The sequence below is a fragment of the Suillus discolor genome (assembly GCF_016758755.1).
Source record: "Suillus discolor strain FC423 chromosome Unknown F5147scaffold_65, whole genome shotgun sequence".
In the NCBI taxonomy this organism is placed as follows: Eukaryota; Fungi; Basidiomycota; class Agaricomycetes; order Boletales; family Suillaceae; genus Suillus; species Suillus discolor.
The window spans coordinates 22594-49246 of NW_024541312.1; the positions used below are offsets into that span (position 1 = coordinate 22594).

The following is a 26653-nucleotide window of genomic DNA, read 5'->3' on the forward strand; positions in this document are numbered from 1 at the left end:
TATAATGACAAAACGTGCGGCACTAAAGAATGATCCTGTCGGCGTTGGACGTCCCTCGAAGCGCATCAGGAGTAAGGAAGGTGAGTCATGATAGTATTACATCGTCATTGTAGTTGCTCACAAGTATGATACAGAAAATTGCACGCCATCTGCACTAAATGATGCAGGTGCATGGCGTTTTCTAGAACGGTACCTCGAGTCCGATCTGGGCTACGCACAGATGGAAGACGGATTGATATTGTACCTTGGCGATTGATATTGTGCGGATGACTGGGCAGATGCCAGGCTCGCACTATTCTCCAGTGATGGCGACGACGCCGAAGCGATGAAAAACCTGGCCGCCCTGAAAAACAAGTACATAGTACCCGAGACCTCTTCATCAAATTCGGTGCCCACAGCTACATTCAGATCAAAGCGACGACGAGTAAGTGTAAGATTCACTCCTGTAAATATATACTAAAGAAATATAGTTGAAAAGTTGTGTCTTCGTCGACAGTGAAGCAGGAGAAGGTGGGAAGAGGAAGAGGAAGAGGAAGAGGAAGAGGAAGAGGAAGAGGAAGAGGAAGAGGAAGAGGAAGAGGAAGAGGAAGAGGAAGAGGAAGAGGAAGAGGAAGAGGAAGAGGAAGAGGAAGAGGAAGGCCCCCCTGCACATCCTCGGAAAGTTACAACTTTGCCAGGACCGTTGGCTAAACATACACTGTCCACGAAGATCAATGAGATCTTCAAGTCATACGAAGCTCGCGCCTCTAAACCGTCAGGAAGACGTATTCCTTACAGAGCTGCCTGGTCTCCCGACACGATTGATAACAGAATGTATCTGCTCAATCTTCACAGTAAGTCCATTTTCAGTCAAGTAGCATGTTATTCATTAGTTCGCAGGAAGCGTTACGGACTACATTGCAGAATATCTTCAAAAAAAAGGGTTCCCTGTTACCGTGTCGCCCTGGGTACCGGGCCAGCTTTACGTGGTCTCAGAGAGTCCCCGGGCTATTAGTTCATCACTTCCGACCTCACACCAATTCTCTGTGAAAGATTATTTTCTCATCTCGGATGAAGAGCATGCAGTTGTTGAACACTCACGATTCCAACTGCCCAGCCCAGGGTGGGCAAGAATCAAATGCGGCAAGTACAAGAATGCTATAGGCTACGTCAACAGCTTGAAATTGAAGGACGGACGATCTGGCCCTTTTGTCTCGCTCTTAGTTGCTTTACAGGACTTTCCCTATGACATGCCCAAGGGATCTGTGGCGCTGCTAGACCGATCTCGCCTTCCGGCTGGCAAGGAAGTATCTGACATCATTATCGATCAAAAAGTCGTAGGATGCTCGTATAAAGGAGAACAGTATTACATGGGGCTGTTGCTGAAGAATTTTCACCATGATCTCTTAGACCTCGTAACCATACCTCACCCCTATGAAATTCGACTACACATTCAGTCCAGATGGGACACACCTTTCGTGAAGATTACTCAGCGGGCATTTTCGATGGAGTTCCTGCGCACAGGCGACGCGGCCAGGGTCATTACCGGAGAACTTGGTGCTGAGATTGGTGAAGTCGTCTCGACAGACCACAGCTCCATGTGTTTGGAATTTGACATTGATGGACACAAAACGCAATGGGAAGTTCGCCTCCAGGACGTCGAGCATGTGTTTCGGGTCGGCGATACCATTCGAGTCGTAGCAGGTATATACTTGGGTCTAGAAGGTTACATTGTTAGAATGACGGATGACGTATTTCATATCTGTCAAGCCTCTACTAATGAAGAGGTAGGTCTCTGGCGTATATAGAAATTTGCAAAACTAACTTCCAGCACATAGGTCGAGGTTCCGAAGTACTACGTGAATCGTTGTTCCCTGAAGCACACACTCCACGCACAGCTGCCAATGCAGCAATTTTTTGAACCTGACCCTGACATCAATACCATTCAAATCGGAGATTATATAAAAGTATTTACGGGAGAGCACTTTGGGAAATGTGGCGTCATGGAGTGGTTTCCTTCAGGAGGGACTATGCTGTGGTTCCAGTGTACGGACACTATGTTGACCAATGACGACATACTCCGACCCCGGAGTATTCAAGTTCCAGTGGCAATGGTCCAGCGGACGCATCTCCTCCCAACAATAAAATTCATGAAAGACAGGGGCTATGATGTTAAGCCTGGAGATTTGGTGAGAGTTGTTCGTGGGCCGGAGTATCAGACAACAGGGGTCGTACAGAGTGTCAAGATTCCAAACACTCGCTTGACAATACTATCGGACAGCGATCATACACTCGTAAGTTCAATGTACCTCAATTCGAACACCTCTAACTCATCACAGATCGACGTACCAATCGGATTCGTGTCGAAGTTACGCAACACAAGCATGGACTCATTCAAACACGTAATTAATAAAAAAGTATTCATTATTGGAGGTAGCCTGAAGGGCTATCAAGCTACGCTGTGCGATGTCGGGCAAGAGAATTGCACTGTTGCTATACACAGGCAGAAGCGTACAGTACTCAAAAGTCTTGATGTTGTCACCAGGTGAGTGGAGCACCTATTTTCATGCTGATTCAATTGCTTACTGCGGTTCAGTTATGGAATGAGACTAAACGGTTCGATACTCGAAGAGTGCGATCTACTTACATTCTGTGACATCCGAACAAAATCGTATGTGAAGGCGCCATCTCGAAGTGTCACACCCCCATCCGAAAAAATAGTTCTCTCGAGCTTGAACACCGATGCTATTCCGTCATCTTCTAACATCTTGTCCCACTGGACCTCCAGGCCTGAGGATATCGACATAGTGCTCAATCAGTCACCAACCGCCAATCCCAGTTCAGCATCTGACCCTTGGACTGTCCACGAGAACGACATCCGGGACAGCATTGAGGCCCAAGCAGAGAAGCTTCAAGACAATGGTGAGTCCCCAATGAAGGCGTCATACTATTAAACTTACTTTATTCTGATAGGCCCAGTTCCCTGGTTGATGAAGAAGGAGTTTTCTTCGGTGTTACTCAAGCACCACGCATTGTTGAAAGTCTCTCTGAGCTTTGATTATGGCAGATTATCGAAACGATTCGTATCAACTGCATGTCCTGACCCCTTCTACGGTGCTAACATCAGGCATTTGACCACAGTATAACAAAGCTTTACCTAACTTTATCTGATATATAAAATAAAACATATCTATCACAATTGCATGCCACTTTATAAAGGAATAGATGAGTAGACTACATAGGCAGAATATTCCAAAGCTATCCTATTGGCAGACCTATAGTAGTAAGTTGTGATCTACCTATCATGATGATCTTTTTATTGTCAAATCTACCAACTGTGACATGGGTGGCTTCCAATTACAAGGTCTGCCATCACTGGCACTCTGCCCAGGTATGACAAACTGTACCCAGCTATATATAGGCAGCCTCCATTTGTGAGGTCTACCATCATCAGGTATTTGATAAAATATAGCAAAGTCTTATCAAAACTGCAGAAAACTTGATAAAGAAATAGATAGGTAGACTATGTAGGTGAAATCTCTCATAAGAAACCATATTGGTGGACCTATAGTAGTAAGCTGCAATCTATCTAGCATGGTGATGTTGTTATTGTCAAATGTACCAAGTCTAACTAGCTATATACATGTAGCTTCTAATTGTAGGGCCTGCCATCACTGACATTATGCTCAGGTATGACCAACTGCACCTAGCTATATATAAGCAGACTCCAATTGTGAGGTCTAACATCATCAGGTATTTGATGAAATATAGCAGAGCTTTATCAGAACTGCAGAAAACTTGATAAAGGAATAGATAGGTAGACTACATAGGTGGAATTTCCCATAAGCCATCATATTGGCAGACCTATAGTAGTAAGTTATAATCTCCTAGCATGGTGATGTTGTTATTGTCAAATGTAGCAAGTATGAGACCTTTGGTAGTCAGTTATAATTAGTTATAATTTATCTACCATGGTGATGATGTTATTGTCAAATGTACCAACTATGACTAGCTGTATATAAGCAGCTTCCATTTGCAAGGTCTGCCATCACTGGCAATGTGCCCAGGTATGACCATGAATTGTTAGACGTACCTCCCCTTACCAAAGCTGCTTCTGATTGTGAAGTCTACCATCATCAACAATAAGTCTTGGCACTACAATGAGTTGCCAGGCCACAGCAAGTTGTTGATTCTATACCAAATGCATCTAGCAATATATAGGGAGTTTTTGATGGGGGGAACAAACATCTTTGACAGTGAGTTGAAGCACTACAATGAGTCATCTTGACAAAGCAAAATGCTGGTACATTGTCAGACATAACTACTCTTACATGTACTGTTTCCAATGGTGGAGTCTAACATCATTGACAGGGAGATCATGAGTTATCTCACCAAAGCAATAATTCGGTCACACATAGTATTACACACATGTAGATGGATTCATTGTGTTCTAGTATTATCTTTACACAACATTGTCTTGCATTCATTGATTACGGAGACGATACAAAACAACAAAATTATGAGAAATATCATATTAATTTGTAACAGTAGTAGCTCGCTCCTGAAGGGCAGCACATTTTTCACGAATCTTCGAGAGCACGCTGTTTTTGCTAATACAACGCTGCGACGATGAAGAATTAGGAAAAATGCGACTGTACAAGGTATTAGTTTGGAGCTTGAAGTGTATGGAATGCATAACGAACCGAGTCCACCACAGCATCAGGTCGCCTACCTCCTCACTTTCATCAGTATCTTCTAACAGGTCTAGAATGCTATGATAGAAATTCTCCGAGTCTGTGACCGTGTTGGTACGGGAGAATATGGACGATGAACTCAACGAAAATCGAACCTAAAATAACAATTAACAGGAAAGGAATGCGGTAATGAATTTGCTACGTGCCTGCATGGCAATATAGGCCAAGGATCCTTTAGTAACAGACTTCATGCCATGAAGGTACGCATTTCCGGAGCGCATTGCCTTTGGCTCCTTATCCACTGAGCTCGGTGACGTAAATACATGTTTGAAACCCTATGAAAAGGACCCCGTTATGTGCGAGAATTTTAAATAGACTCAAACTCACGAAAATAAGTATATCGCTCCTTAATAATCCCTTCCATGGATCTTCGGGATCGTAAACATAACCTGCATATAAGAATATAGGCCATTGGTCACCACGAACTGCGGTTTCACTGCTCTTCAGACCCTCCTTGGTTCTGGGTAGAGTAATGACATTTCAGTTATTTTGCGTGGTGGAAAGACTTACTCTGTGTTCGACCAGTCAAGTCCTGCAGGGCAAAGCAACGCGCCCGTGACTTCGTGGTTGAATCCTCGGTCAGACTTGATGTTTCGGGAAAGAGGGGGTATAACTACTTGTCCTCTGGGGACAAGCCATTCAACGACAGCAGATTTCAGTGTCTTAGTGTCATCGCCCCGCGCTGAAGGTACAACAATTCAGATGGTAAGTCTGAACAATGTTGGGTCTTGCAGAACCTAGCTGCTATTCGACCCTAAAGGGTTTCTGGACCAGGCTCAAGGCTCAGAGGAGAGGAAATGTCATAAAAACTGCTCAAGACTCAGACAGACTCATACTGGTAACTGGTGAAAAGATAACTTGATTATGTAAGCTACAAAGTGCCAACATAAGGTAAGGTAAAGACAGTCTCTCCAAGCCTAGCCAGAAATGAATCCCTACAGCGCGCCGGACACCCCTTTACCTAGCTGTTACAAGGTAAATCGTATGCTGACCTTCCATTACTTAAAACTTACCAATTCTCCTACGTGGATAATATCCTCTTCCTCTCCGCCCGTCAGACGATCCAAGAGGCCAGGATAGGAATCCAACAACTCTAGGAATACCCTGTGTTCCTGTCGGATACTAACATTAGGGGTACCGTAAGCGATGACTGTATCTGATGCTTGTGATTGGACTCACTCCACGGGATAGTCCTCTATGAGAGAGTCCTGTAATTCGTCGAGTCAGAGTATACCCGAAGTCAGGAGAGCAGGGTAATTACACAATGCGAACACCGTTCGACCAAAATGCCGACCGTGGAGAACAAGGGGATTCGATGAAACTCTGACCATGACAAGTCAGGAGGTTCGTCACCATGTGAAAGATCACTTACGCCTTTTTACGTGGACCCATCTGAAGGGCTGAACCACATCACTTGCATGAAAGATCGCCAGAGGAAGGATTATTCTCATTGGTGCTCATACTACAAGTAGTACATAGGTATGATACCACTAGCATGGAAAATGAGCCGCTTTATATGTCAAAGGTTTGATAGTACGTAATGAAAAGACGATGTGCTGGCTGTGTGCCATCGATATCATAACGAAAAGACTCATCATCCGAGTGCCATCGATATCGTAATGCAATGAACAGTAATAGTCGCCGTGTCCGGGTTATCGTAACGGGGGATTAAAAAACCTAGGGCCTAGGGCCGGTTAGTTTCCTCTGCGAGTTCAATTTTCCACCGAGAGAAAACTTCACCATCCGAGTGCCATAGGTATTCTAAAATAATCGGATTGCCTGCTGCGCCTCTAGGGTGTACAGAGGGTGAAAAACTTTTCCTCCTCTCAAACAGTTGTCACAACCTTTTGGCCAAAGGTAATCAAAATGCTCGTTGAAATGCGCAAGGATTGATGGTCGTCGACAGTCAGCCTCGTCAACTGATGGGGTGACACGGCATCCCTGTGTGCATAATCTGGAAGAGCATAATACATCAGGCAGCAAAGGGTAATTGTCATCAAAGTCGCTTACAAAGAATGCAGTCTGCCGGATCGCCATCGCGTCCAGTCTCCTGATAATACCTCAGACAGTAAGCAACTTCTCAATAAAACGTACTTGTAGAGTCGTAATGTACCCATCCATCGACTTTGGTAACATTGAGTGGATTATGAAGCGCACTATTCAACACGGTCAGACAGAGGGGAGTGAATAAACACAACTTTACCACATGGCTTGTCGATTCCCATCCCAAACGCGATCTAAGATAATGTTACGCACTCAAATAGATCTGTTAGACGGAGCCCTAAGAGGGGTGTCGTCCGCTAATGTTTGTGACGTAACTGGAAGGATCCGGTATGGCAAGTGAGACTGGCGACGTTGAGTCGGCAGTGATCACAGTACGTGTGTGTCACGTGACTTCTGAGACAGATGTCTTAGAAGTCGCTCAAGGTAAGGACAGTCTTGTCCGAACGATGAGGTCGATCGAGGTAGACTTAGTCACGATGAGCAACTAAGAAAAGATACTAGAGACTGAAGCCAAAGGGGTGTTCAGAGGGAAGTATGTTCCAGGGAAGATTGAGTAGATTCAAGTTAGAGAATCTAATACAGGGTGACCGACTACTTATACTAAGTGGAGAGGGTTAAGGGCAAGGCTACCGCACAGTAGGTAAGGGTAAAGGGGAAACGAGAATGGTATAGGTGCATTGGCAACAGAGCCGGATTAGTGATGGATGGTCGAATGTGGAATGAGACTGAGAAACGTTGGAATGGACCAACGGTAAGAATACAACGTGCGGGAATCTGCAGTCAGAAGGAACAGAAAGGGGAAAGCCACATTGGTGGCACGAGTCAGACCGAGTCATAGGTGTGGGACCACATTGGTGGTCGAATCAATGGAGGAACGTGCATGCACGTGCATAGAGGCGGACAATGTGAGGGACGGGAACGGTCCCGAGGATCCAGTCAACAGAAAGTCGGTAAAGGAGGACAAGCCGGTAGATGGTGAGGGCGAGGATGAAGGGAAAATGATAGGGGGGCCACGTGACCGATGTTACTTGTAACAGATAACGTCAGAATGGCAACAATGTCATACTGTGAGTACCATACCGTTGCTATACAGGTTGGGGCAGTTGAAAGACTGCATCAGGCATAAGGGGTCATGTAGACCTAAGCATGTACAAATATCCTGGATCGCGGGATTGTTCGCGGTTGTGGTGAGTGCCATGATAGGCACATCACGGTATCGCTCATGCAGCATATGGAGCTCTGCACACTAAGGATACAAATAAGAACTTGTTAATGCACTCATGGACCAAATTGTGCAAACTTACAGCATCACGAAAATCCTGCCCCCAGCTCTGAATTGCAGAATTGAGAGTCGGAGTAGTCGAGGTTAAGGTATCCAGTTGCAATATTGGGGGCTCGTCAAGGCCCTCCCAAAGATCATTGCTGTCAGGCATAATTAGGGTCTCAGCTGATACATCAGTATCGGCTGGCTCAAGCGGGCCATCGACATCGATATCTTCTGGTTCGAGGACACTCGAAAAATCGGTAGGCGCAGTAATAGATGTGGGCGGAGCTAAAGCCAGCTCGCTGATAGGGTTGAAGCAATCCAGGCCTTCTTGGATAGCTTCGATGCGACCTTTGATGCGAACCCTACGTAGACTTTAAGCAAGGAAGTTCACACAGTACAGTACACTCACAATAAAAATGTGATTTCAAAATGTCTAGCGGCTTGTTTGCATTTTCTGATATTGTTGCGAATGAATAATCGCGCACTTCGCGAAAATAGAGATGCGTACCTTTACAGATCTATCATGCCGCTTGTTCTCTGCCTTCCGAGTCTTTGATGTGTTCCTAAAATAGTGCAAGGTTGAGAACCGTCCATGGTGACGGGGGTTTATTGTTGGTAGTAGCATTGAACTCAAATTGTATACTATAGGTATGGGAACACCTTGACTACAGTATACTTAATCAAAGGGTGCATGGGACTACATAAAACATTCTGAATGACACTACTATCATATACCAAGTCTACAAACCGTTATAAATAACACTAGCAAAAATAGTAGGTACTAGATACTAGGTACAGATGGGAGTTCGGAAGAAGGCAAGTGTATGATATGACGTGCCAATTATAGTGAATGACTATATTGAAACTCAGCCAAAATTACTAAGCGGGTACTGCCGGCTGACTCTGAATATGTAGTAGTTGTTCACTATATCTACTGGGGCTTCCCCTAGTTTTGTTCTTTTTTACAATGTGAATTTTCGAGTTGCAATTTTAATTAAGTGAATATGTGCTGCTAGTAGTTAGTGAATGTGGGTATGTGGGGTAGACCTGATTTGTATGGGACTTCAATAAAGCTTGAACGTTGAACGTCGGACTCGGAGACTTGACAATTTGTGTCTCAGCAGCCTCGCCACTGGCACGAAGTAATTAGTATCGGTCCACAACTGATGTGTTGTGCCATTGTCAAAGAATTCTCACGGGCAATGGTGGTACTACGCCGCGGCAGTACTGCGTTATTGTGCAGCAGTCCACCGTGACAGCAGCACTGCTCACTCGGTGCTTAGTGGTAGTACATTAGCAGTCTGGGCCACAATTGATGTTTTACCATTGTCATAGAATTCTTAGCACGGGCTGTGGACTTAGCACTGCGCTATTGTGCAGCAGGGGCCACACCGTGACATCATCTAGCGCCCGATTAGTCATTCACTATAAATACTGATCCTCTATCTCTTGAAGGTCTTCTTTCCGCTATCACTACTTCGATACTGCATCACTAGGAATACTAAAAGAATAGTGTAGAGAACAATTTTTGAGAAGATTCAAATAGAACTGTATGTCAGGGTTTTACGTTCACTACTGAATGATAGACAATTGATTATGCAAGTTCCAGAAGGAGGCTCTGAATCATGTCGTGGCCCGATATGAAACGCGCATTAGCGCCAGCATCATCGGACAGTGATGACGAACCTAACCCGAAGTGCGTCAGAAGTGAAGGTAAGTCATGAATATGATGCTGCCAATTATCATGGTGACTCATAACTTATTGGAATGTATGTCAATACAGGCAAATCTCCACTGGAGGATGAAGGCGCATGGTGTATCCTGTTCCAGTACCTCACCACTGAGATGACCTATCCTCAGATGGAAGAGGACTTCATATCTTACCTTGGCGACAGATACTGCGCAGATGACTGGAAGGACGCCCGAGACGCGTTATTCTCTGCTGACGACCTGAATGATAACGCAACTCCCTTGGCAAATCTTCAGGTTTTGTACATGAAGCATGTACCTCAGGCTTCTCTGTCGAATATGGCGGGCCCACCGGAAGATTCTCGGGTCATAGTATCTCCAATCTGGATGGGACATGCCCTTCGTCAAAAGCACTGAGCTGGCATTCTCTATGCAGTTCCTCCACGTAGGCGATGAGGCGAGGGTCATCTCTGGAGAGATTTGTTCAGAGATCGGAAAGGTTGTCTCAACAGATCATGGGTTAGGTTGTGTGTTGTTAGAATTCGATTTCGATATTCAACATCGAACACAACTAGACTTCCAACTTCAGGATATAGAACGTGTGTTTTGACTAGGCGATTCGGTTCGAGTTATAGCAGGTGTATACTTGGGTTTGGAAGGTCACATCGTTCAAATGTCCGACAACGTATTTCATATTTGTCAAGAGGCAACTAAAGAAGAGGTGTGTACGAACAAACAGTATGTCAACTCTATCTAATGCTTCGTATAGATTGAAGTTTCAAAACACTACTTGGATCGCTGTCCTCTGAAGCATGTGCTGCAAAAACAGCTGTCAACGCAGCAATTATTTGAGCCTCCTCCTGAAACTGAAACCATTGAAATCGGGGACTATGTAGAGGTACTTGGCGGTCAGTACGTAGGGAAACGCGGGATCATCGCCTGGTTTCCTCCAGGAGAACCACCATCTGTATACTTACGGGTGAACGACAAGATATATAGTTCAGGACCGGTGATGATTGAAGTGCTTTCAGTCTGCATTCAGCGGATCCGCCTCACCCAGACAATAAAGTACACAAAGGACAAGGGCTATGATGTCAGGCCTGGAGATTTTGTGAATGTCGCTCACGGGCCGGAGTATCAGATGACAGGGGTCGTGCAAAGTGTCGACCTTCCAGCAGCTCGCTTGACCCTATTATCTCAAACTGATGGAACATTGGTAAGTCTAGATCATCTCAACTCGATCATCTCTAATTGGTCATAGATTAATGTCCCCATACGGTTCGTGGTGAAGATACGCAACGTGAGCCTAGATACCTTCAAGAGCGTTATTGGCAAAGAAGTATTTGTTATTCGCGGTCAGCATAAGGGCTACCGAGCCACGCTATACGATATAGGGAGGGAGGATTGCTCTGTTGCACTGCATGGGCAGAAGCATATACTACTCAAACTCCCAGAAGTGGCCACTAGGTAAGCTGTATCCACATTTCTGCGCTGATTTAATTGCTAACAGTTGTAAAGTTATGGAATGCGGTTGAACAGTACAATACTCGAAAGACACGAATTAGTTTCTTTCTGTGAAATGCGGCAGAAATCGTACTTGAAGCCACCGCCTCGAAGTATCACTCCCCCACCCCAGAAAATGGCCTCCTCCCACTCTTTCACATGTTCCAACACGCTGCCTGCCAGCGCCCTGAACAACTGGACTGCCAGCCCCAAGGATGTTGACGGGGCGATAAACCAATTGTTGGCCGTCGATTCGTCCACCTCGTCTCAGACGATACCTGACCCTTGGACTATCGATCCGCAGGACAATGAGGACAGACAGGAGAAAATCCAACATGATGGTGAGTCCTCAACAAAGGCATCACAGAATTTAACTAATTTTATCGTAGGCCCGCTACCTTGGTTGATGAGGAAGGAGTTTGCCTCGACCTTACTTACGTATCACGTGGTGTTGAAAGTCTCACCGAGCTTTATGGGGGGCAGGTTACACAAGCGGTTTGTATCAACCGCATGTCCCGACCCCTTCTGCGGTGCGAATGGGCCCACACCCGAGAATTGTGTAGCAGCATTTTGCACGTCCAATGGCACGGGGGCCGCGATCCAACACTATCACATACCCGCCCATGACCTCAGTCCGGCTCCTCCACGCAAAAAGAACCAGCAGTGCCTTATTTTGGATGGGGAGCATCGCGGGGCCATCCTAACTATAGCAAAGTGCAACGTCAAAAAAAATTCTGCGGAGATGTTTACAAATACTAATATTACTACAGCTCCCTTACTAGTAACTCTTCGTTTCGACCAAATATGTCTCATAGAACCTATGTAACCTTCAATCTGAAACTAGTTTAATCAGTAGTAGCCTTACCATCATGCTCGGCGAATACTCAGAGTAGTAGTAAACCATAGATAGTAGTAGTGGTGGTGGTTTCAGTGAAATTCACCAAGTGATACCAATGATGATCATCATGATAACTTTGGTCTGAACATCAGCAAAAATGTGAATAGTACATGGTTTTGCCTCATAACTCTACTTTGCATTTGGCAGGAATTGAACCCAAGACCACAACAATTAGAAGTGTAGCATAACAACCACTTAGCCACAGGACCATTGATAAATATCCTCAATAATAGCAATATATGCAAGAAATGTCACATGACCAAAATGCGAAAATTCTACCAAGTGTCTAGTCAATCACCTTGCTCTGCAAGGTCATGTTCACATGTTGGTAAAAATGTGCCAACATAAGCAATAGTCCGTGTGAATAAAAAAAAATTGATAATCACCTTTGACACTTAGGGAACTGCACGGGTACGGGTATACCCATGCGGGTGTGGGGTGCGGGTACTACCTCTGGGGTATGGGTATGGGTTTGGTATTGCAATACCCGTACCCGTACCCTTGCGCCGGGTCTCGATCGAAACAGAGTGCCTTGCAACAAATAATATCATATCAACCTAACTACAAACAGCAGTACTGTACAGTTACAAACAGTCAAACTTTAAACAATCAAATATATGCTACATTACTGGCATGATGGCTCCAGCCTTGCAAATTTTCATCACCCAACCACTGCCCACCATGCAGCTCCAGCAAAACGCATCATCAAGATGACTGGTAAAGCGAAAGCCGCACTGGAAGATAAAGCTTCTTCAAAGAAGTGTAAACCTGATGGTGGAGATAGTGTGAATCCACCGCTACCCAAGAAAGCCAAAAAAAATGTACCAGTGGGGAGCATGACTCCGGTTAATTTATCACCGTCACCGACTCCACCACCAGTCATGAGTAGGCGTGCCATTGTGCGCACAGAGGAGGAGGAGGAGGCATTGCATGAATATATCGACCTGGACAATTGGCAACGAGCCCGCAAATGCTGACAAGGTCAATGATGCTGACGAGGATCCTGAAGATGAGCTGAGTGAGTCCAGCAACCTATACATCAATATCAGATTAATTGATTATACACAGAGCAGCTAATGAAAGAATGGAACTCACCTGTTTATGCGTTTTTTGATCCAACACCGCACATCATTGAGATTGCTGACCGCCATGCGCATGAGTTCAAGTGCCAAGCAAGGGGTTGCAAGGTCAAAGTGTGACAGTTCCTCAATAAGGGCGATGCACGATCCACAGGTAACATGCGGAAGCATGTGCGCTTGTGCTGGGGAGATGAAGTCTTGAAAGCTGCAGATAGTGCGAAGGATGCAGACGAAGTGCGCCTCAAGATTGTCGGTAGCATTCTGCAAAACGGATCCATTACTGCATCCTTTGAATGCAAGGGCAAAGGGAAAATCATGTACTCGCACCGTCAACATACTCGCGCAGAAACAAGGTATGGTCCAAGTATTCTGATGGTTCTGGGAGTCTAAGTCTAACAACTTGAATGCGTTCAGGGCAGAAATTGTGTGTTGGGTGTCCGAGAGCCTATGTCCATTCAATATTGTCAAGGACCGTGCATTTCAGTCGCTGATGAAAACAGGGAGACCCGAATACTACATACCTTCCCCGTCCACTGTTTCTCACGATGTGTGACTCGTCTTTGCACGGACTCAAAAACAAGTTGCTAGAATGTTGCGTGTTAGTGTTATTTTGTCAGAGAACAATCAAGTATTAAAAATGTACCAGGAACACAAAGGCAAAATTAACTTCACCACCGATGGTTGGACATCACCCAACCATCGTGCACTGGTCGCATTTTTGGCCCACTTTGAGTACAAAGGGGAGCTGCTAAGTATTCTGTTAGATGTGATTGAAGTCGGGAAGGTAAAACTTACCAACCGAACATGTACTACATATGAACTAATGAGACAACAGTCCCACACCGGCCAAGAACTTGCAGAGACATTTGCAAAACTGCTAGAAGAATTTGACATATCAGAAAAGGTAATGTTTAAACAAAAAAAAAATGTACCTGCGGCTAAATGTAGCATGCTCAGATCCTGAGTGTGACTTGTGATAATGCGTCCCACAATGATGCGAAGATCCGTGAACTGAGTCGTAAGGTACCTGGATTTGGTGGAGCAGTGACTCACACAAGGTGTTTCCTCCACACCGTAAATCTCATGGCAAAATCGCTGATCCGAGAGTTCGACGTGAAGAAACAGGACGTTGACCACGAGCTTCAAGACTTGAGTGCTGATATCGAGGAAGATGGAGAAATCAAGAGCATCGGGTGTGAAGTAGACAACGACGACAGATTTATTGACTCTGAGGTCAAGCTGTTGGATGTTGAGGAACGAGTAATACTAGACAAAGACATTCGACCAGTCAAATTAGCGCTTGCAAAAGTAAGTCCAATCAAACTAACAAAACTCACCATCATTGATCCTAATCCACATCCCAGTTGCAAAAGCTCGCATACAAAATCATCCATTCAACCACCATCATCCTTCCTGCATGGGACAGCATCCTCCAAGACTTGGCACGGCCGCAAACGCTGATGCCACGAGATGTGGCAACTCAATGGAATTCGACCTTTGATATGTTGAGTTACGCTGTTGGACATCGAGATGCCATAGATGCTGTTACCCAACGGCGGGACTTGGGTTTGTGGAAGTTCGAGTTGGAGGATCATGAGTGGGTAATACTGGAACAGCTGCGTGATGTACTTAAGGTCCGTGTATTCCTTGTTTGTCACAATGGCTGCGCTCACATTGTTTGTATCTGTTAGATTCTCAAGGACACAACATTGTACTTTTCACGTGCAACACCCAACCTTGCAACAGTGATCCCAGCAATGGATCACGTCGACAAGATGCTCATATCATACTCCTACAACAAGAAATACCTACCCTCAATTCGTTCTGCAGTCCGGCTGGCCAATAACACTCAGCCGCTAGTATTACCAGCTCACAGACAGATCTCAGACGTATCGCATATCAATGGGTATGTCCTGAATCTTTACTGATTTTTATAAACTAACATTTGTATACTTCTAGTCCTGCATCCACAGCACAAACTAGCCTACTTTAAGGCCGCACAATGGGAAGATGGCTGGATCAAAACTGCAGAGCAACTTGTCCACAAGGAATTCGAACATTCATACCTATCAATCAACGATGACTCTGATGCTGGGTGCGAGGATGATGTCTTCAAGTCAGACAATGATGTGCAGATGGTGAGTTTTATTTGTTTTGTTTCCGATCCATACTGAATAATTCTTAGAGTGATAATATTTTTGACAATCTCCCAGCGCTCACACCCCCCAAACCTGCTAACCAAGACTCTGAGCTCGACCGGTACCTCCGTATGGACATCGAACATGTCACTGACCCTATTGGTTGGTGGCTCGAGTGTCAGAAGTCTTTCCCCCGGCTTTCATGCATGGCTATCGACTACCTAACCATCCCTGGTATGTAACTATTTTTTTTTGACACACTGTAGGCTTATATTTGGCCACAGCAACATCTGTGGATGTTGAACAACTGTTCAGTCGTGGCCGCCTCATCCTGACGCATGTCAGAAGTCATCTTTCAGCACAGTCATCATGCGCACTTCTTTGTCTCGGCCAATGGAGCGAGTTGGGCCTCGTTGAGTCTGAGGACGTGATTAAGGTATCAAAGCTTCCAGACGTTGTGGGAGAAGATGAAGCTATGGATGATGGATGGGACAGTATATCAATAGTGCAGACTGACTAACTACTACTTTTGTTATCTCATAGGTACATAATTGATTGATACCTGCGGGTATACCCTCCACGGGTCATACCCCGGGTCCGTTTTGCAGATACCCATTGCAAAACCCATACCCACAGCCTGAGCTGGGGTACGGGTATATCTGTGGGTATGGGTACGGGTTTGACTGCTGGTACCCGGGGGTATACCCATGCAGTTGCCTATTGATACTCCGACTCCAACTTGCCCGACTCAAGCCTGCCCACGCCGACCAATATCCTCTTAGTAGCTGATATGCCTTCCTTACACCCACTCTCTGATGACAGTGCTTGCAGCTCTACCCTCCTCACTTAGTAACTGCCTTTGGTGTAGCCAGGTGGCGAATGGTGTAAATAGGTGGAGCTCGCACTTAACATATCTACATTTTGCAAATTGCAATACTTGTTCAATGAATCTTCAAGTAGGTTGGTGAGTGTCTGGCCCGGGATCAGCCACGAGGTAGGCATCATCAGGCATTTGACCACAGTATAACAAAGCTTTACCTAACTTTATCAGAATAGATTGCTCTCACTACATACCTTGGCAACTGAATGCTCAGTGTCGTCTATCTCCATGCCTCCATCTGGAACATCTAAGTTAGCATAGTTGAGATCAAACTCATTGCGGACAAGTTGTTCTGCAGTCGCGATCCAATCTTGATCCCACTGGGCCATTCTGAAATATTGAAGTTTATGACGAGGATGCAACACTGTAATTATCATCAAACATAAGTAGTCCTGTCAGGGAGAGCACTTACCCATGGTCACACGATACACATCAGATTTGTCTGTCAATGAATAGTAGCGGTCAAGTGTTTTTTTGCCAAGAGTGAGTGCAGATTGTACAGCGCGATTCCGAGTCAGAGATGAGCTGGATTCATGGGCCAAGAGCATTTCATCGATATGGTCAATAGCGGGGATGACAGTAGCGACTGGTTGGGTGTGGAGCGTGAGAAGAAGGTCGTAGCATCCTTGAAAACCTAGAGTATTAAGTATTGCATGAGCACTGGTCAATGCAGCGAAATCCTGAGTGTACTTACCTGCAAAACTTCCTGCAGGTCAGATGCAATCTTCCACTCCTCTACTGACAACTCAAACACCCTTAAGTTGTGCTCACGCTTGGCTGTCATCTCCTCGATGGCTGTCTGATACTCGATGGCGAAGTTGATTAAGTCATATGTCACCCCATGTTGTAGTCCTAGGCCTAATATACTGCCAGGTGTTGCCACAAATGGCTTTGGCAAATAGTGTGGGTATTACCAGGCCGCTGAACAAGGCAAATGGCATGGCATTTACCACAGCGCGGTCCACCCCACAGCTTTTGACCTTGACAAGCCGCTGTTAAATCACACCCCATGTTTTTCTAACCCTAGGATCAATAAATGATATATTTTTGTTAAACCCTAGCACAATTGTCATCTGACCAATGTTTTATTTCAAAGCGACATTCTATTTTTGTACTTGACATGGATAATGACGGGATAATGACAACACAACATATTTAATCATCATCCTCATCATCCCAGTCTTCCAGAAAATCCTCTTGAGCACTGACATCCGAACTCTCTTCAGCTACACGCTCCTCATTCTGAAAACCAGACCAAAGATTAGTGAAATGGATCAGCAGACGGCCATGCACATCAGCTTGGCACAATGCATATGCCCCAATCCCTCTCCCGATCACAGCTTCAGAAATAGAGGTAGACCGATCCTCCCACCAATATTTTTTTCCACCGCAGGAACTCTAAGACACGTCGCATCTCCTCCTTCAACAAGAGGACTTCTTCTCCCCATCTTTTGACTTGAGCTCTCGCCTTTAGCCATTCCATGCGAAGCGCTAATAATGCAACTTAGCTCGTACTCCCCAACAATGTAAAAGCTCACCATTATTCAGCGTGAGGTCATCATCGCCGTTAGTCACACCACTGACGGTCCAAATCCACGAAATCGTCTTGTATCCTTCTCCAAGACCTCTCCTGGCAGCCTCTTTTGCTTTCTTTGACCTGTGTCTGCTGCCTGCTGCTCTAACCTCATCATTCTCCTCTTCAATTTCACCTGATGTTGACTCGCCCGGTCCACGGATGTTGTCTGGCTTTAGTTCACGCAACTCATGCATCCAGTCACCGTCCCCACGCAATTTCCAGAGAGCCTTCTTTGCTGCTCGATACTTAGCAGCTGAGGCATCGATCTTTGTTGTAAGGCAGTCAATGAAAGCATTTGCTTGGGTATCAGCATGCTGACCATGGATGTTGGTATTACATTGTTTGATGTAGTGCATTTTTGTGTGCAGCTGATTGCCTAGTTTGTTTAGCGCGTCTCAGCATTGGCTTTCCCGCAGTTTGGCTTCAATATCTGTGATATCGTTCCGGCACATTTCCGTCCTGCATATCCTGCTGAGGGAAGATGGGAACCACAAGTTGATGTCTTCCGGCTCCTCCAGGGACTCATTCACAACTTCAGCAAGCCACGACTCTATTCCGACCATATAAACCGACTGTATTGAGTGGAGACGTTCGATTTGATGTTGTAACACCATTCGCCATTGTTGTAAAGTCACACGTTGAGAATCCTTGGCCAAAAATCTGTTGGCAAGATCAAGTTTGACACAGCGTCTGAAGAGACTGTGAGTGTCAATATGATCTGGATCAGATTAGCGTACTGAGACTCTTCCAGCATTAAGGCAAGAATAATAAATCTGCTCGGAGTGGTCTCGTGAGGATGTGCATTGCCCGAAGCAGCCGCAGACTTTTCATCATCTATGAGCTGTGTGCGAACTTGAGCTTCAATTAAATCTGTGAGTGAGTCAATGATAACTTGAATGCATATATGTATGTGTGCAGCAGTGCTTACCATTCTTAACATTGATATATGGATTCAGAAGGCTCTTGTCGCGTTCCCAGTCTTCAACCATTCTCAACCATTCCCCTCACTGCTGCATGTCACTAACAATGTTGTTGAACTCTTCCCATGCTGCTTTTTGTCTATCTCATTCTACAATCGCGAGGCATAGTTTTACTTTCAACAAAGTACCTAGAAGACTCGTTACATTAGAATCATAGAATGGCATGTGACATTTAATTACCTAGACTGACATATTTGCGCCAATTATGATGGCCAAAGTGGTCATCAAGTGCCAGTGTGTCATGTTGTGAGCCCGGGCCCATCTCCTTCATGCTGTTGGCCACACGATTCATCTCTGACCAATTACGCTCTATGCCTTCACCATGATCCATACGGCTGACACCGGGAATTAAGTTGAGAGAATGAGGAGTAGCGCACTTGATGTCGTGCGCAGGACAATGAAATTTAGGAATGCCAAAAATAAACGCTAACATCGCGGTAGTCAATGGCACTTGGAGATGTTCAGGTATTGCTGCCATCCTCTTCAACAAGTTTAACTTCCATTGACAGGCGATATTGTAAGAGATGATGACAGTGAGCACAAGGAGGGGGGCGAGGCTAGAGAAAAATATATAGTCCATATTGCAATATCTGATATTAGAGTTAGTTCAAGGATGAAACAGATTTATTTCAAACATACCATTCACCCTTTTGTAAATCACCCGCACCGTTAGGACAAACAAACTCGTGACGAGCACAAATGCAAAGGCCCATGCCTGTTGCTCGAAGACTGTTCGAAAATTTTGTTTCCGCATGAGCCAACGATTTGAATCCGCTGCACGAACTGATCTGCAAACTTGATCAGCAATAATAAATGTATATCGTTGGAGCAACACTCACGTCTTTCTGACTCACGTGCTTCAATATGTGACTCTTGTACTCTTCATTTGGGACGCAATAAGCCAGTCCAGTGTGAAGACCGGGATCAGCAGTATCGGATGAGCATAAATGATTTTTGAGTCTAAAATTCGCATCCATGGCTAAGATGAGGAAATACAGAAACCTGTCGAAAGATGTGAGACTAAGGACACTACAGCAAAAACTAGGCATACCGCATAGACGGATCAACGCTCTCCCAGTTGTCTGGTAAATTGATACCAGGGTGTGGGCAGGTGGGACATATAAGTGCAAGGTCACCAGCACAAGGCGTTACATTTCCATCCTCGAGATTACTGAATCCTGCTCATTTCACCATGAGGGTATGTCAGTACTGTCGGACTATATGCAGGAAGGCTGCATAGCGACTCTTCAGAATGTCGCAGAATGTTAGTGAAAGTGAGGTAGGGATTGCTAGGAGAAGACTCGCCTTGGGTGTCTCAATACCTGTATTATCTGTGAGATGTTCTAAAGTTTTGTAATACTCGAGTGCAGACACCTTGCTGGACAACATAAGAACGTGGAAGTGCTCTAGCACACGCCTTGTGCATGCAGTTTGTGGTTGATAAACAGTTGATGGGTACCAATCAGATTGAAGAAGTTGTTGCCAGTGAGAAATACGACATTCACAGCCGCAAAAAGTCACGTTGACGTGATGGACACCATTGACATGTATGACAAGAAAGTGTACATGCCCACGCTCAGGGCAGATACAATCACTATGTCCTAACCGCACTACCAAACCCAATTCCTTCAATGTTGTCCACTGGAAGAACTGGCCATTCCACATCTATTCAAGTTAAAGGTCAGTTCTTTTTGTTTCTTGTAATGAACACTTGCATTCTACAGACCTTGATTATATGAAGCGGTAGCTGCTGGTGCTGTGCTATGCAGCACTCTCTGCAAAGAAGCACCAAACCAAAACAATCTTCACAGTGGTAAACACCTTCTTTTTTTTTACCGTCCTCATCTAATTCTCCGCACAGACATGGAGAAGCTGAGTCAGCTTCCCCATGGCTCTCGAGGCGGAGGTCTTCGAGTAGATACTCCTGATGAAAACCAGACCGATCTCCGCATCCGGCCCACTCCTGCAAAGGGGCATCCTATACATGTTACTGTGAGTTTGATACTGCTGAGTAACTCTGGTAACTTACAGATGCTTGGTACCATTTTGCCATTGGTCTGGAGACAATGACATTGCCTGTACCATTCAGGTCGTTATCGGAATGAATCCCAAAGTCAGGGTCTCCTTCTGATATTGCATGCAGACTGTGGTATGGTTCTACATCCGCTGCAATAGACACCCTTGGCGGCATTTTGACTGGTGAGCAGGATATGGTGGCAACCCTCCGTCTGTCAACAGATATAGCCACAATGTGAGTGTTGATTGTCCTGGAGTCGAGCTCATCTTCTGACGACGACTCGTGGTAAGCCTGATATCTTGGCCTTTTTTTTCCCATAGCAAGGGAGGGTCACATTGCTATGACTGGGGATGCTACATAGTCTCCCCATGCTTGACGTGTACGTTCTCCGTACTCGACGTGCAGCTATGATACTGAAAAAGAAGCCTGTGCTCCGTAATTCTGTTTAGTATCCTCCCTGTCCGATCGTACAACTCCTGAAGATTGTTTGGGTAGCTGCATTTGTAAAGCTATGCCCTATATAAATTTTAATGGTAAGCGAACCTCTATTTTCACCTCCTGCCATTCACTTCTGACCACCTCTATCACTATGTCCGAGTCTGAGCTCCCCCCTGTTGATGTCCCCACTTCTGTGTCTACTGACCAAGTTGGTTCAATTCCGTCTCAAGTGGATCAAACCCAGCCATGTTGCACATCTTGTGCTATTTGTAGTTCGTGATATCGTCGTTTAACTTTGTGCACTTGACTGAGGCTGGTATAGACTGCATCCACAGCGGGCACATTCAACTTCAACTTGATAGCTTCAAGCCTTGCAGTGCTACAGGGAAGGTATGTATGCCGGACTGCTGTGGTGAGTATGTTTCAGTTCTATATAAATGCTACTTATATTCATTGCTTATCAGTTGATCTTGTCACGTGTTCAGTTCTGCATCTGCTCTGCCAACCTGATGCATCCTCATCTTTGCACCATGTCATTTATCAAATCATGGTTGAAGAAAGTACTCGCATCGCTGATGAAAGGGAGGCGGCTTGGCATGCTATGGTGGAAGAAGCTGCCACTCAGGATGATAATACCCAGTAACTACTAATGGCTTGTTCAAGTTGTATCTACTTGCGTGAGGGAGTTGTAGTGTACATCATGCACTTATACTTGCGCTTATACTACTTTTTGAATATGATTTGGTGCACGAATTTATTGACCACATTTCTAAGGATAAGAACGAAATGTGCGCTTGGTGCCTCGTCTGCAGGCACGAGTTACGGTTCGTTAAGTGTGCTCAATCCTAATGAGAACCTGCCCCTGTGTTTTAATTTTGCACAACATCGCTTGCCTATGCAAGTTTAATCCAACTCTCCTGGCTGCACTTGGTGTCAGTCTTGGAAAGCAATGGTTTGTATATTTCAAGTCCTCTACTTTACTCTACCCCCACCCTATCTAACCCCATGAGCTATGGGAAGGCATTAGTGGTGACTGCTCAACCACTCATCGCTGATCAAGTGGCATCTTTGCGAGAGAAGCACATTAATGTTGACTGCATGTCTTCCCTAAGGACCGTAGACGATTTGCGGGACATCATGGGTCGCCTTTGAAGCCAGCAAAAACCCGACATTTGCTATGTCACTCCTGAAAAGCTACGCGAGAGCAATGACATGCAAGATATTCTAGCCCAACTGTATGAATTACTTGGTGTAATAACTAACTCGGTGTAATAACTAACAAGCTGTTGACACAGAAACTTTGAGCAATTGAGAAACAGACAGCGGTTATATTGTTTACATTCCATCAACATGGAAGAACTGATGATAGTGCGAATGAGAGTTGAACATTGAACATTAGAACCAGTGTACGTCGACTCGGACTCCTATTACTACACTGATAGTTGCCTGCACATGATACTAAGTTACTAACTATCAATTACTACTAGTTAATATATCACGACACCCGCTCAAGGAAATACACTTGCAAGCTGACATGTGGCACGCACAAGTTCAATTGTCTTAATACTACAACTTAGTACAAGGATCCATAGGACCACTGCCAGCAGAACATGGTAAGGCCGTAACCCATTTCGATGTACATAACTTGGCAGTCTCGAATTTTTCACTCCTGCACCTTCATACTCACCAACACAGTCTTTGTGCCATGTTTCGTCCTATTGATAAAGCCTGGATGGTTGCTCAACGTGAACGTCGCATACAATATTATGTGCTGTATGTTTATTCTCAAATATTCATGTTGCTGACCTCGAATAACAATGCAACAAGACACAGGGAACGGATAAAATGCCAAGCGAAAAATAAACACAAGCATTATCAGAGGGAAAACAGTGCAGCATCTCCGTGGGTGATGTCCCGTTCTGCAATGTGTAACATCGCTAATGTTCACACTGCAGCATGACACTCGGAGATTGTATTCAAGTTGTCAAAGATGCCAAAGATGAGTTCATGCCAACAGTCTGCTCACCACGTCAATACATCAAGAATGTTGTCCATGAATTCATGAAAACTTTACCATGCAAACCCGAAGACTTGCGTCCCAGGTCAGGTGACATTTCGATCATAGAAAATGCCCTGTCATTATTAGACAAGATTTACTCCACAGCTCGCTTAGGGATGGATACCATAGAGGAATTGTGCGGAGTATGTGTAGAGTGGCATGCTGCCAATGGAGTTTGTCTGGCTGTACTGGCTGTTCTAACTCACCTTGAAGATGTGTTATGCTTGGCAATGCGCGCTGAATTGGTGGAGGCTGCTTTGTTTGGTGAGCTCATGTACCATCAATCATCTTAGCTACATTCATATACCAAGCTTTCATTGTTCTTGCTTTGAAGTATCTGAGAAAACTTTCATTGAAAAAATGGTACTATTCGGACAGTGAATACTACTGAGTGATCAATTCAAACAATACCAATATAGCAAGCGGCTAAGCATACAAATCTAGCGGCGGCGCAAAGTCCTGACATATTTTGTCAGTGGGGAGATATCGCACACGACGGAATGCTTACGTGTGCTAGTCCGATTCCTAAGATGGCATTAGCAAATACTTGGTAGAAAAGAGTGTGTTTTTATTTGTCAGCTCTACCTGGTCATATCAATTCTGGGTTGATTTCCTGATGTTATCGACACATTGGTCTTGACAAGCCTTGCCCCACCAATTGAGAGCACCTATCACGCTGAGGAAGCCATTCTGTCCCAGTTTGTCAAGTTCATGCCAGGATCCTGCTATCTCTCAGCTAGGAAGTAGAGTTGGCGAGTCAAGGGGTGCAGTTATGACCCTCCATGTAGGCTGCAGGGCGATCCACCATGCCCAGAAGTCGGTGGAATACTTACCAAGATCAGGCAGGGGTGGTATGCCTGACCTTGCATGTGCAATCCACCAGCCTACAGCTTCGGGTCGGTGCTTTTTGCCAAGTGAATGCGCTGGTCCCCTGCTGCTCATGAAAGAGGAGGATTGTTCCAGATGAACAAAGGCCGACAATAGCAAGGCATATTGAGCTGGAAGAGAAGGTGCATGAAGGTACACATGAGAATCCAAAAACCATTTGGGGCAGTCCGGAGGGAGTTCAGCTAGCCAAATGTCACCCTGATGAAGGAAATGTACCAAGGCACGCTTACTGTCAACATGATCAGATTCATTGCTTTGGTAGCTCACATCAGCCTTACGTATTGGGAAAAGCAACGAAAAAGACGTACTCGGAAGGCTGGGCCTCGATGTCGTTACTGGTTTCCATGTTTGCATTGTTCACCTGACAGTCTGGCAGATATATTGTTGTAGAGATACAACAATTGCTGGGCACTACACGAAGTGAGTAGCCAGCAATATAAAAATGTTGTGGTCATGCACAGCCTAGTCTGCTTTACTTGCAAGACAAGTGCATTCGACCCAAGGGGTTAGCTATTGGATTGGTCTGTAGTTAGTGAAATGATAAAACGGTCAAAAGTCCGAGCGCAGGAAACAAAGTCCGAAGGTATATCTATGATGTCCGATGCCAAAGCGTCAGGTCCGATGTTTTTGGGTTTTGGGTTAGCAGGTTTTGGGTTCGGGTTTAGCGGGTTAGTGGGAATGGCAATAGCGAACGTCAGGAAAGCGAGCGGTATGCGAATATATGATAACGACGGGTATTTCGGATAGAAAGAGCGGTAATATTCGCAATGTCAACTAAGAACTATGAAATATCGGGTTTGATCACTAAGTATCGGGAAACAGCTCCCTACTACTTGGATAATCAAAATACTCGTAGTCAGTCCAATATATATAAGTACGTAGAAATCCGGAAGGCCGTAGGCGAAAGTAGCGGCCGACGATTTCGGGTCCGAAGTACATGTAAATAAACACGAGGTGCTGCGGATGATGGGAAAACATGTAATAGCGCTGGCTACAATGTGAGTAATGTGTGAAATAATCAACTACGCACCTAGTGGGGCTAGCAAGACGGGACAGGACATGGATAGGACAAGTGTGCGGGAAAATATCGGGTCCGATGCGGCTGAAACGTCGGGTCCACTAGTCAAAGTGTCGGGTTTGTGTCGGGTTGTGCGGGTTACATCAGATAGTGACGGGCATTGAACATATATCAGGAAATCAGTGAATACGAGCCTAGCGCGAGCTCGAGTGCTACATCATTAAAGCCATTCACTCAAAAGTAACAGAACTCACCTCCAGTAGATGGAGACTCGATACCTTCTGTGTCGGCAGCCTTGTGCGATGCCTCAGGTTCTGGGTTGGTATCTGAGTGTGATGGAGGTTAGTACCAGTGGATCAACATCACCATTGCTGTGAACGTTGTTGTCTGCATCGGCTGGGCTGTCATGTTGGTCATGCTTGTTGTTATCTTCATCATCGATACCAGCCACATCATTGGCAGCCACGTCATCGGCAGAGTCCATGGATTCCTCGCTGCTATCAGAATCTGACTCCGAGTCTGAATTGAAAGAAGACTTCTTCTAGGATTTTGGCATTGACTTCGATTTTGAGCCCTCAGCTGCTAAATCACCATCAGAATTGTCCTGGTCTATGGTAAATTCCGCAGTGACATCCTCTGGTAGCCAACTGGCTTGAATCTGCTCCTCAGCTTGTTGTATTGCCGAAAGCTGTTAGCGTAAGAATAAAAATAAACACGCATTATACCTACAGTAGCAAGTTGTGAGGTAATGGGCGAATGACTTGATACATTGCCGAAAAGTGTTCTTGTCGAATCGTTGCCAATCGAGTGGCTTCAAGTTGTTATTTGTGCCTTCATGCATGCTGAAAGAGATATGTCAGCTCATGATAAAGTGAAATAATGAGGGTCTACGTTATGATTCTGATCTTGCCTTGTGCACATGGCTTGGGACCGCCAACAAAGAGAGAACAATGCATGCCCATGATCTGGGACATTCCTGAAAGCAAAGGGCCAGTGAAATTTGCCAACCTATCGATAGCGCTATAACTTAAATTGAGCACGAATGTAATAGTGAGGAAACAAAAACACATATACTTGACGTTCAGCTGGAGATGAACATGAGGGTGCACACAGTTTCTCTGTCCAAGCCTCCACAGCTGCCTTACAATTAGGGATCCGCACGGGTGAACCCCCGGGTGTTGGCAGGTCAACCCACACCTGCACCCCGAGGTAAACCCACACCCGCAGCAAGGGTGCGGGTTGCACAGTGGGTAGTAGCGAAGTAAGGACCCAGGGTACAACCCATCAAGGGTGTACCCGCGGGTCATAGATACTATATGGTAAATTTACGACACAGTGTACAATAGCTACTCAATGATAATATCAAAACAATGAAAAAGGCACCTACATTATCGATTGTCAGCCGCCAGTGCTTAGCACATATGTCCAGCACATGTCAGCGAATGCTGATGTGACTCAAACGTATGTGGATGGCACAAGAAGGAGG

At 45.2% G+C, this 26653-nt stretch overlaps 9 protein-coding genes across 9 annotated transcripts; 3 read left to right on the forward strand and 6 right to left on the reverse strand.

Annotated features, from left to right (window-relative positions):
* Nucleotides 1-4: 4 nt before the first annotated feature.
* F5147DRAFT_656312 (uncharacterized protein) lies at nucleotides 5-3125 on the forward strand (the record flags this gene model as incomplete). Its single annotated transcript, XM_041434101.1, has 10 exons — nucleotides 5-80; nucleotides 135-240; nucleotides 286-361; nucleotides 399-424; nucleotides 505-833; nucleotides 880-1766; nucleotides 1818-2273; nucleotides 2319-2524; nucleotides 2576-2901; nucleotides 2953-3125. 10 exons carry the CDS (start codon nucleotides 5-7, stop codon nucleotides 3123-3125), a joined length of 2661 nt encoding a protein of 886 aa, XP_041288534.1.
* Nucleotides 3126-4513: 1388 nt separating this feature from the next.
* On the reverse strand, nucleotides 4514-6184 carry F5147DRAFT_656313 (uncharacterized protein; the record flags this gene model as incomplete). The annotated part of the gene is made up of 9 exons (XM_041434102.1): nucleotides 4514-4589; nucleotides 4683-4828; nucleotides 4916-5008; nucleotides 5061-5193; nucleotides 5244-5415; nucleotides 5695-5698; nucleotides 5747-5845; nucleotides 5913-5941; nucleotides 6106-6184. The coding sequence occupies 9 exons, from the start codon at nucleotides 6182-6184 to the stop codon at nucleotides 4514-4516; spliced, it is 831 nt and encodes a 276-aa protein (XP_041288535.1).
* Nucleotides 6185-7600: 1416 nt separating this feature from the next.
* On the reverse strand, nucleotides 7601-8598 carry F5147DRAFT_816503 (uncharacterized protein; the record flags this gene model as incomplete). The annotated part of the gene is made up of 5 exons (XM_041443576.1): nucleotides 7601-7764; nucleotides 7818-7983; nucleotides 8042-8366; nucleotides 8414-8458; nucleotides 8519-8598. The coding sequence occupies 5 exons, from the start codon at nucleotides 8596-8598 to the stop codon at nucleotides 7601-7603; spliced, it is 780 nt and encodes a 259-aa protein (XP_041288536.1).
* A 1031-nt stretch (nucleotides 8599-9629) lies between these two features.
* Nucleotides 9630-12022, forward strand: F5147DRAFT_777951 (uncharacterized protein; the record flags this gene model as incomplete). Its single annotated transcript, XM_041442054.1, has 8 exons — nucleotides 9630-9717; nucleotides 9788-10065; nucleotides 10130-10292; nucleotides 10353-10414; nucleotides 10463-10909; nucleotides 10955-11160; nucleotides 11212-11537; nucleotides 11586-12022. 8 exons carry the CDS (start codon nucleotides 9630-9632, stop codon nucleotides 12020-12022), a joined length of 2007 nt encoding a protein of 668 aa, XP_041288537.1.
* A 1148-nt stretch (nucleotides 12023-13170) lies between these two features.
* On the forward strand, nucleotides 13171-15646 carry F5147DRAFT_747453 (uncharacterized protein; the record flags this gene model as incomplete). The annotated part of the gene is made up of 5 exons (XM_041439954.1): nucleotides 13171-13287; nucleotides 13309-13526; nucleotides 13588-13722; nucleotides 13762-13957; nucleotides 15578-15646. The coding sequence occupies 5 exons, from the start codon at nucleotides 13171-13173 to the stop codon at nucleotides 15644-15646; spliced, it is 735 nt and encodes a 244-aa protein (XP_041288538.1).
* Nucleotides 15647-16132: 486 nt separating this feature from the next.
* F5147DRAFT_816504 (uncharacterized protein) lies at nucleotides 16133-16975 on the reverse strand (the record flags this gene model as incomplete). Its single annotated transcript, XM_041443577.1, has 4 exons — nucleotides 16133-16349; nucleotides 16386-16555; nucleotides 16604-16825; nucleotides 16882-16975. 4 exons carry the CDS (start codon nucleotides 16973-16975, stop codon nucleotides 16158-16160), a joined length of 678 nt encoding a protein of 225 aa, XP_041288539.1. The 3' UTR covers nucleotides 16133-16157.
* A 371-nt stretch (nucleotides 16976-17346) lies between these two features.
* F5147DRAFT_656316 (uncharacterized protein) lies at nucleotides 17347-18123 on the reverse strand (the record flags this gene model as incomplete). Its single annotated transcript, XM_041434103.1, has 3 exons — nucleotides 17347-17433; nucleotides 17564-17682; nucleotides 17730-18123. 3 exons carry the CDS (start codon nucleotides 18121-18123, stop codon nucleotides 17347-17349), a joined length of 600 nt encoding a protein of 199 aa, XP_041288540.1.
* A 39-nt stretch (nucleotides 18124-18162) lies between these two features.
* F5147DRAFT_777955 (uncharacterized protein) lies at nucleotides 18163-18756 on the reverse strand (the record flags this gene model as incomplete). Its single annotated transcript, XM_041442055.1, has 3 exons — nucleotides 18163-18457; nucleotides 18505-18637; nucleotides 18696-18756. The coding sequence occupies 3 exons, from the start codon at nucleotides 18754-18756 to the stop codon at nucleotides 18163-18165; spliced, it is 489 nt and encodes a 162-aa protein (XP_041288541.1).
* A 163-nt stretch (nucleotides 18757-18919) lies between these two features.
* On the reverse strand, nucleotides 18920-20938 carry F5147DRAFT_777956 (uncharacterized protein; the record flags this gene model as incomplete). Its single annotated transcript, XM_041442056.1, has 7 exons — nucleotides 18920-19304; nucleotides 19387-19535; nucleotides 19587-19749; nucleotides 19799-19925; nucleotides 19992-20412; nucleotides 20474-20725; nucleotides 20777-20938. The coding sequence occupies 7 exons, from the start codon at nucleotides 20936-20938 to the stop codon at nucleotides 18920-18922; spliced, it is 1659 nt and encodes a 552-aa protein (XP_041288542.1).
* Nucleotides 20939-26653: the final 5715 nt, after the last annotated feature.